Here is a 10,821-nt window from a genome sequence, read left to right on the forward strand (position 1 = left end):
ATTAAGACATGGTCTACCTTTCCTTAGGCTTAGGCTTAGATACAGCTTGTCAAACTTATCTGTACTAGGGCTGTGTTGTTGCACATTGGATAAGGTACTCAGAATTGGAAGGAATGGATGCTGAATACATGAGCAGATAAAAATCTTGTACTAAAATCCTGGCTTTCAACATTTTTTTCTCTTTCAGGAACGCTATCGACAGGACTGCAATTTGGCTGTGCAGCTTTTGAAGTGTAACAAGTCCCATTTCAGGAACCACAAGTTTGCAGACGTAAGCGTTGAGCACGCACAACCATCTGTATACATGAAGTCCTTTCAGCATGCACTTTAACAGGCTTATACGTGTCTTTGTGTGAGTTCATTCGCTTTATGCGCCATAGTGATAGTGTCAAATTCTAATGATTTTCCATGGTGAAATCAACTAACTGGATATCCAGATCCATTATTATGTGTAGGTGTGCTGCAGACATTCCATAGGGAATTACCTGAATTGAATATACCGTAATTTCCAGACTATTAAGCGCACCCAAATATAAGCTGCACCCACTGAATTTTACAAAGATTTTTATTTTGAACATAAATAAGCCGCACCTGTCTATAAGCCGTGTCTACACTGAAACTGATGAACTTTACACAGGCTTTAACGAAAGACAGTGACAGTAACATGACTTGTATCTAAACAGTAGCCTACCAAGAAAGTCATTGTTCACGGTCTTCCTCCTTCCTTTCACAACAATTTCTCTCGAGAGTTTATCTTTTGGCATCGTCGTGCATTTAAAAATCACCATCGGTGAATCTTTTCTCCCGATGCCGTGCAGCTCAGAACACAGGTGAAGTGCGTTTTTTCATGCCCAGTTGTTTTCAGCTTGACGAATGATTCGCATTTCCTGTTGACAGTCCGAGTGAGCAGCAGGTCAAACGTCAGAGGAACCTCATCCATATTTATGATGTAAATATTATAATGTATCCATATGCCTGATTCAGTGGGGAGCACATCTGATTTAATATAAAGAGTTTCATTAGTTCACTTGAACCCGTTCGGCATTGGTCTATTATTGGTCTAATATTATGGGGCTCAGTTTTTTGGCTTGAAGCTTGTGAAACCGGCAAAAACCCAGGAAAAAAATGTGGGTTCAAAGCGTGGGAAAAAAGTAGCGACTTATAGTCCGGAAAAAATACGGTACTCTGTTCACCGATCATTGCACTTACAAGTACCCTTTAAATCCCAAAGTGTGAAATGATCTCAATATATACAGTATGACACAAAAAAGCATTTTCTCTAAAAAAAAAAAAAAAAATACTGAGCGTATTGAATGAACTGCTTATAATTAATTAATTGAGAATGGGAGGTTACAGAGTCTTTGTATTTTTTGAAGAGTATAGAAAAACATGCAAATATTTTGCGACGATTTTGAATTGTGTTTGCTTTTCTGGGATGTTGTATAATAATGTATTAGATGATAGATAACTGATGCAATAGGCATGCCATAAGGGATGCCCACTGTAAGCATTGGTTGCTGGAAAAAAAAAATAACTTTTCCAAACAGCCAAATCACAAAATACACTGGGGCAAATAAAAGTAGAATGGAATGCACGTAGTCATGGGTCTTTGTGGGCTGTGTGCATGGCTGTTAGGACATTAATCAATCTTTTGTTCTCTTGGGCAAAAGGAAAATTCTGCACATTGTACTTTTCACAGAAAATACAGGACAGCAGCAGTGAGTGTATGCAGCAGACAACCAGATTCCCACTGCTGAATACTATTGGAGCATGATATCATTTGGATAAGATTAGCTTTTTCCTGACACAAAGTCATGGTGCATCTTTTGCTTATTTTTGTGGACTTTTTGTTCATGCACTTGAGCTGACACATTTGAAGGGTCTGATGCAATGGTTAAACTCAATGGTGTCCAGGACATAAATTATTGTCTTCACTGGTTGTAGAGGATTATGTCTCTTCTGCTGAAAAGAGAAAGAGTGCCTCTATTTGAAAAGAGGCATTTAAATTGGAAACTAAAGGAAACCATGCAGATAAAGATCACTAACAAAAAAAAGATTATTCATGAGTCGTGTTTGCAAGTGTGCATGAAACGCAGTGAGCTTTTCTGGTCCTTGCAGTTCAGTATGATCAGAGATTTTCTCTGCCCTGCCTGTGTTCCATGAATCAATGAAGCCCCAGTTGGCCTCATCCAATCAAGGAGCAGAGTAAGCTAAATGGTCTAAGTGCCTGCCTGCTACACCTGTAAATTCTTTTTCTTCATTTTTTCCCCCCTTCTTTTCAATTACAATCTCATTTTCATTATCCTTCCATTCTATGTTGGAGACATTGGGTGGTTTTGAATAAAAGGAAACCCTGAAACTGCCTCCATCTGAAATTGCCTTCACAAGGTTGAATGGTAGATGAATCTCATTTATTCGCACATATTTCCGTGTGTGTGCAGAGCTGTAAATGACATGTTCTTGCATGCATAACCTTGATCATGAGAGATTGATTATTTATACCATTATACTGCAGTCTCTATCAAAATACATTTTTGTTATAATATTTTTACATTATAGATTATATTCGATCACTAATATATACATTACAGCTTTTTTTTTTTAAGGTGAATATTGTCTGAAAGAAATTATATGGTTTGTGAAATCTATTTTTGCTGTCTTGCTTTCTAGTTGCCATATGAACTGCAGGAGATGGTTAACAAGCATATGAAGAGCAGTCTGCCTGATAAGACCCAGAGTCCTCAAGGAGCCCATAGTCAGGACCCAGACACGCTGAGCCTGACTCCAGCTGATGTGGTGCCGACCTCAGTCATTGCGCGGGTACTTGAGAAACCTGAACCACTTGTTCTCAACTCTGCTCAGTCCAGCAGCAGTGGACGGCCAGTGGCTGAGGATGTGTTTGTCCACGTGGATATGACTGGATCCCAAAATGAGCGTGCTGGCCGAGAGAACGGGGGCCCTGGGCAAACTAAGCTTAGCACCTCTACCGGATCTGAACAGTCGCATCTTAATGGTGTGTTCCGTAGTCCAGATGGCCAGTCAGCTGACAGTGGAGCAACATCCTCTTTTGAAAAGCTAAACCCCTACCCTACACCTCCTCCTCCACATCCACTCTACCCTGGCCGTAAAGTGATCGAGTTCTCCTCTGATGATAAGGTAAAGATCCCTAAGAACAGCCCACTGCCTAACTGCACTTACGCCACAAGACAGGCTATATCCCTTAGCCTCGTACAAAACGAAGAGGAGGCTGGAGAGCGGCAGCGTACCGTCCCCAACAGCCCTGCTGTGTCTGATGGAGGTTGGCGTTCTGGGACTTCCTCGTCTTCAGGTGGAGGACGTGCATCTCAACCGCGAACACCCCAGCAGAGTGATTTCACTGACCCGTTGTCTAGCCAGTCAAGTCCCTTTAGCAGCCCACCGCAACCACCGAGTGCCTTTGCCAGCTCAGGTAGCTCTGAGGAGGACCTGCTCACCAACTGGCAGCGAATGTTTGTGGAGAAGATTGCGCCATCCTCGGAAGGCACCCTGGTTAACCGCACCTCCTTTAGCAGTGAGACAGTAAAGGATCTCCAGAGGAGTTGCAGCAACAAATCCGGCAGAGGAACTTCAGACAGAGGTATCATGCGTGGAGCTTACTCCGATGGAGAAGAGGGCTCCTCTACTCAAAGTTGGACGGCCAGCAGAGAGTCCAGTCTGGATACTGATACAAGCAGCATTGCAGACCTGCGCAGCAAAAGGGGTGAGTATGGTGCTACCTTTTCGCAAGAAGAAAGCGAGCAATTGCTGATGTCTCTTGACAATGATGATGGTGCTAGTGGAGACACAATGGTGTTGGTGGAGTCCACTCCATCCTCTGGCAAGCAGCAAGAACTTGCTGAAGATATTGGGTCTGTGGGCAGCCCAGCTGAAGAGAGAGACATTCTTCCACAGGAATTTCCCATTATTAACCCCAGGGTCCTTGCCGGCTTGGAGGATTACACAGAAAAGCCTTCCTTTCACCGCCACCAGAGTGGCTCCAGTCGGCCTCAGAAGAGCCCCAAAAGGATGGGCATCCATCACCTCAACAGGAAGGACAGTCTTACCAGGGCTCAAGAGCACGGAAACCTGCTAGATTGAGAGAGGCCAGCCCCCTGCTCCTTACTTCACCTACAGTGCTCTTCTGCTTGTTGGATCACAAGTCTTACCAGGCCACTAAGGGAAGCAGGAATCACATTGGTGATTGATCAGCTAATATCCAGGCTGCTTTCTTTTATGGGTTATTACTGTAAAACTTGAGCATCTTCTCAGAAACAAGAAGTTCACATAGTTGTAGTATTTATAGTACTGAATAAGGTAGTCATTATACCTTTCAAGAAGTCTGATCTACTTCAAACATCCTTTAAGAATGTATGAGTGTGTAAGAAGTTCCTTTTTTTCATGCTCCAACATCTTCAGGACATCTTTAAGCTGTGGTGTAAATTACAAGAAGAATACAGGATATAGCCATATAAAGACACCTCTGTGTTTGGCCATTGTATTTAGAGGAAGACATCCAGATGAAATAGCACTGTAAGGTGGTAAAATACCACAGAAACTGGAAGCAAAGACCCCTTTTTGTTGAATCGTTAAAAAAAAAAAAAAAAAAAAAAAAAAAAAAAAGAGCCCTCTGTCTCTAAAGACTAAACTGAGATGGTGCTCTAGACTGAGATCCAGATACTGATGTGCGGTTCAGATTATGCAGGTTTCCTGGGATCCAGTGGATTTTAATCTTTCAGTGCCTAACCCTTTAAAATGACTAATGTTTTTTTTCCCATCACCCTTTAAAATGTATTATTCCTTATGTCTGCTTTCAGTTCAGAACCAAACCCAGAATCCCACTCCGCTGCACATCTTCCTTTTTTTCAACATGCCCATTTTGATCCAAATGTTTGATCCTCTAGATTTCAACAATTTTAATTTCATTTGCTATAAATAATATCCATGCATTGATCTGTAACCTTTAAGTTCTTGGTACATATAAGAAGTTCTTATTAACTCTGATGTCACAATGAAAATGTGTGGAATAGAAATGAATGTACTTTTAGCTGCTGTGGAGAAGAACCCTCTAGCTAAAATGAATGTCTCTATGATTGAGTTGTTTTTGTTTTTGCTTTTATTCAACATCTTATTTCACAAGAAAATCATCACAAACTGGCATTCAGTCTATTGAAAACAAGATTATATATGGGTGTCCAATCACATAGGTAGTATTGAGTTTTCATATGTTGCCAACAGCGTACTTTTAAACAATGTATTTTACAAAATACAGTGGCTGTCAGAATATATTTCACAGTTCAAATACCGTTACAATTTTCATAATTTTTTTTTGTCTTCAAAGGCAGGCCAAAAAAAATCTATATATGAATGTCCAAAAAGCCCAGGTTTCATTTCAGTCAAGGAACACCAACTGGTAAAATAAGATCTCGTCACTTGATGTTGGAAAAGGGCTTTAAATAGATGAATGTAATTTATGCTGTATGTTATTTTTCACATATTCTTAAGATATTAGCTACAGGAATTTATATCAATATTGAACATTTGTGTCCAAAAACAATACTCTGATATTAGTATAATTTTAAATATAAATAGTTCCTGGAGCATGCTGACACAGAAAACTACATAAAGGAACAATTTTTCCCCATAATAAAAACCTAAATTGACACACAAATAATAAAAGCATTTTGGGAATTAATTAATTAAAGCATTAGAAATTAGATCAATTAGATCATAGATCAAGAGTATTTAATTAACATTAGTTAACTGTTCTCAAGGCCCTCGGAATTAATTTTCCTAATTTAAAGGTCTGTGACCTTTTCTGTTGTCATCATAGTTTACAACAATGCCATAAATCTAGGCCCTTTGTAGTTAGCATATAGTAAGGTGCATAAGTATTTGGGCACTGTTAAAGTTATTTAAAATTAGACAGTGGATACTGGATGCGGAGAGTTTTTACATCCAAATTGGGTGAGATACCACAGTACTTTTGATATATTTTGGGACAAAAATTATTGGAGTAAAGGGATTTGTTAGTAATTGGCTGCTTAGCTCTTCCATGGCCAGGTGCTATTCCCTCATTATTTTACATAAAGCGATAAGAGTTAAGAGTTGATTTTAATGTTGAAACCTGTTGCTCCATATACAAGTCCAAAGGAAACCATTTTTGTGGTTCAGCTTTTTGTTTCATTCTAAAAATGCTGTGACAGATTATATTCCGATTGTTTTACCACAATATGTAACCCACTGATCAAGTCTCAAAAGCAGACCAGTGTACAGTACACCAAAGCTCATATACTGTAGCTCTGTCAGTTGAGATAGAAATGAACAGATACTGTAAATGGTAGGAAGAGAAGAATATGGAGAAGGAAAGAAACTGATAATGATCCAAAGCATAATCCCTAATTTTATGATGTGGGCAATGTATAAATAATAGTGGAACTGATTCTCCTGCTGAAAAAAACTCTGATGTGTTAACGGTGATATTATCTAATCAGATTAGGGAATACTCTTTGGATATGTCTCCACAGTGCAGTTGGAAATGACCCAAGGTGTACTTTAAAATCAACCCAGGACTTAAAGAAGCCATGTTTGTCAACTCCTACATTACAGTACAGTGAAATTCTTTTCATAACTTGTCATAAATTGTTATGAAAGAAAAAAAAAAGTACTACACTCTTCACATGATTAGGATAGTCTACATACCCTTTCATTTAAGCTGAAATTCAGCTCCTATTCATAATGTAATTTTAACATGGAATACGTCAATGCCCAAATATTTGTTTTGAGTGTATTTCAGTTTCCTGTTCAAAAAACATTTAGTAAGCAGAGGTTTAACCGAAGTATTTCTTTGTGATATGAATGAATTTACTATTCTAATACGACACTTAATGTAATTAATATTTGAAAGCAATCTAAAGGATCTGACAGCTGAAAACACAACTATGCATGCAGCAACTATGCCATTGTTCCAAAACCAGAATTATACTTTATTTCGTATGTATTGAAACTGGAGGTGGTGGTGTGGGTGAGTTGGAAAATACCAAAAAATGAATTCAGGGCTGCCAAACCTTGGGCATGTTATAAAGGAAGGAAATATGCCAATACAGCAGTTCCTTGAATAAAAATGTCAGTTGGATTAATTTTAATGAATCTGGAATGATTGACAGTTACACAGGTGTTTTGAGTTCTCTGCTTGAAAGGTCAGTGGATGTTGAACTCTTTGCTTTACGTCATAGATAATAATTCATTCTCATGATTTATTTTTCTGTTCTTTGATCAATCAGTGTGTTAATTCTAATAAAAAAACTACATGCTTAACATCAGGTAAGTATATACAGCTACACTTGAGAAGTTCCAGTATTCTCTATGGACAAAAGTATTGGGACACTTGACTTTTCTACCCATATGTGGTTCTTCCCCAAACAAATAGCACAAAGATGGAGGCATACAATTATATCTTAAGATGCAGTAGCATTACATTTTCCCTTCATTTGCACTAGAAGACCCAAACCTGTTCCAGCATGACAATGCCCCTGTGCACAAAGCAAAACTCCACCAAGATATAATTTACATGCGTTGGAGTGGAAGATCTTAATTGGGATTAAAACCCCTTTATGTCTGAATAAATCTCCACAAACACACTCCAAAATCCAGTGGAGCTTATTATAACAGCAAATTTAGACTAAGTGTGGAATGTGATGTTAATAAAGTGCAGATGAATCTTATAGTCAGGTGTCCACAAATATTTGTCTATATAGTGCATTTCTGCTTTAAGCTATTGGACTGTGTTGTATTACAACACCGACATATTTACATATATGAGACGGAACATTTAGAACTTTCCTTCACAAAGCACACCCTTTCAGGTTTGGGTAATCCTGCTGTAAGGCCTGATTAATATTTGCTTTATTAAAACAGACATTGTCTTTTATTTGAGGCGGTGTCGTAAATCTGAAAGTTTTAGGGCTTCAGGTTAATAGGATAATAAGATAAGATCAAAGTTGTCTGAAACGGAGACTGGGTTTCTCCACAATTCTCCGCTTTACTTCAGGCCGTGTTGGACATTCGAAGCGCTCATGCACTCATTGTCTTTTTGGACACACACTGGTCATTCAGTATTGCATCAAATTAAGTGTAATACAAGTGTAATAACCATGTAAGACAGTTTTCTGGATATGAGATGTAGTGGAAGGGTTGTATCTGCTTTTCCCACATCCTATGCTTTACTCTTTATTCCTAGTTTGGGCCATCGATCATTTTTTTCCCTCCATATTCAACTCTAAGAGCCCATAATGAGTAGAACTATAACCAGCCTCTGTGCTGAATATTTGATGTCTATTCATGTTCAAAAATAGCTTCATGGTCCTTAAAGGAGAGTAAGAGACAAAGAACCAGTGTGTCAGATTCCCATAAAAATGGACATTCTTAAATATTTCAGGACCTCATCAATGAATTAGACAAGATTCGTGCAAATGTAAAAAAAAAAAAAAAAAAAAAAAAGGAGATAAAGATAGGGAAGGCAGTGATAATGTGTCCCTCTGCAATTCATACAGTTACACAAGATGAATGAAGATGAATCTCTAATGCACTGGGTGTATAAATAGACTTTACCATCTGAGGTGAAGTGTAATGACTTCCTGTCATTACAATAATTGAGTTCATAATTGACTGACGGTTTCTTTCGTTGATCCAAGGTGACCTGCTTAAAGGGGTTGCAAAATGTTGACAGATTCAAGTAAAGGAATACAATTTAATGGCTGCAGGATTTATTTTAATGTGGTTCGGAGACACATACTAAACCTTTAAGTCTACATTTAAGTCCCCTTTAACCTTGTGCACATTTGTATTTGAATCACTCGATTCTAAATCCATCCCCATTTTGATTTTTAGAAGTTACGTAATAGTCACTTTCACTTGTCAGTTTGGTAAAAAAATTAGATACTAGGAATGTGCCTTTAGTCTTATTTGAATTTTTTTTTAAATATCCATAAAAGCTGATCGAATATTCAGTTATGCTTTAGGAGGGGAAAATCCTTGTCCTGCAATTCAGTTTTCCTTCTGTTGGGGGCACTCCTTGTTTTTTCACCCCTTTTCCTGTGTGGGTTTTTTTTTTTTCTTTCTTTCATATGTAAGGGATAGATGTTAAATGTGCAGCAAGAGCTCTATTTATTTTGCTCCTAAGTGTGGCAGCATGACATTGAGGTATTATTAAACCTTTATTGATGATGTGTGCGATCACAATGCTAATGCACGTGTATAAGAATGTGTCAGTACAGATATTTGCAGATATCATCTATTTAATAAGCCTGTGAAAGAAAGGTTCAACATGAGAGCGGTGTTGGGTAGAAACTGCAGTATTTTGTGGACTTGTTCAGACAGGTTGCTTGCAGTGCCACATTTCTGATGTGGAATAATTTAATTTATATATTTTCTCCTACCATAAGCTTTATATCTAACCATGTGCATGAAGGGGGGAACTGGCCCACTAAACTCACACTACTTTAAGTTGAATAAAGTGATGGAGCTGAACTCAGCAAACATTTCCTGATCTAGTTTTCTTTTTCATAAAAGTTTTTGACTTCGGGGCAAAAGGTGACTGAATAGTGATTTCCGTATTCAAGTACTGCTGCATCAAAAGGCTAACAAGCCATTCAATTAACTAAACCCCCCATTGCAAAATTGCTTTACTAGATAATTTACAGTATTTCAGTTCACGTATTGTTTTCCCCAACCATGGTCGCTTGACTTGAACGTTCCAAATGTGGCCCCTTCTATTAGTTCTGAAGCATGAAGCTGTAAATATTCACACGTATTTCTCAATCCCCAAATGCACAATCAAAAGAATGAATCATTTCGATTTCCTGTTAATAACTCAGGCACATTTTGAACACAACTACAACTGTAAAAGTCTGTGTCCACATGCTTGTTTTTGGTATATTTCTGATCGGTGTGTAAAAAAAAAAAAAAAAAAAAAAAATCACATTTTCTCAGTTTCACTGTCATTCATTTGCGCTCTTTTAAATAGTGTTTTTTTATTATTATTATTATTATTATTATTTGTTTCCCCTTGTCTACTCCTGTGCAATGTCTATTTAAAATCTCACTGTGTAAAGTTTCATAGTCAGGTAGCGACACTTTGTATGGGTTTTTTTTTGGTTTTTTTTCTGTAAAAAAAAAACAAAAAAAACTTACAAAAGAGAAAAAAAAAAATTGGAAAAAAGACTGTTATACTCAACTAATTTTATCTTCTTGATTTGTAAACTGATGCATATTTTAAAATAAATAAACCTATTTTAAATCTAAAATGAGGTTCTTTTAATTGACATTTCATTCACAAATGTGTTAAATGATTGTAATTGCTCGAATGTATTTTGCCACAAATGGACGAACATGGACACCCAACATCCTATTTTATATTTAATCTACATTTAATGTTATAATAACCTCCACTCTTTTGTAAAGATGTTCCACTAGATTTTGTGGAATTTTGTGTTCCTTCATCCACAAGGGTGGTAGTAAAGTCAGGTAGGAGGTCTGGGGTGTAGTCAGTGTTCACATCCTTCCCAAAGCTGTGCAACAGGTTTAAATAACAGGCAACTCAAGATCTTCCACTCCATCCCATGTAAAGCATATATTCATGGTGTTGGCTTCCTGCACAGGTGTACAAGGAAGACGTGCTTCCTGACTTTTCTCTGTTCTGGCGGAATGCGGCATTTGCGGTATTTAGCAGACGCCCTTAAAATCTTGCTTTAAATCTCTTGTAATGAATAAATCTACACTGGTACACAAGATTACAAACTTAATATA

At 37.8% G+C, this 10,821-nt stretch overlaps 1 protein-coding gene across 3 annotated transcripts in view; it reads left to right on the forward strand.

The window, feature by feature from the left end:
• The window catches only part of tjap1 (tight junction associated protein 1 (peripheral)), an 82,030-nt gene extending 71,711 nt beyond the window's left edge, over positions 1-10,319 (forward strand). For all 3 annotated transcript variants that reach the window (XM_083539985.1, XM_083539987.1, XM_083539986.1), the window contains 2 exons: positions 188-271; positions 2,671-10,319. In XM_083539985.1, coding sequence (XP_083396111.1) covers positions 188-271; positions 2,671-4,116 — 1,530 coding nt within the window. In that variant the 3' untranslated portion in view covers positions 4,117-10,319. The remainder of the gene's footprint in view (positions 1-187; positions 272-2,670) is intronic.
• Positions 10,320-10,821: the final 502 nt, after the last annotated feature.

Source organism: Silurus aristotelis (assembly GCF_946808225.1).
Source record: "Silurus aristotelis genome assembly, chromosome: 4".
NCBI lineage: Eukaryota > Metazoa > Chordata > Actinopteri > Siluriformes > Siluridae > Silurus > Silurus aristotelis.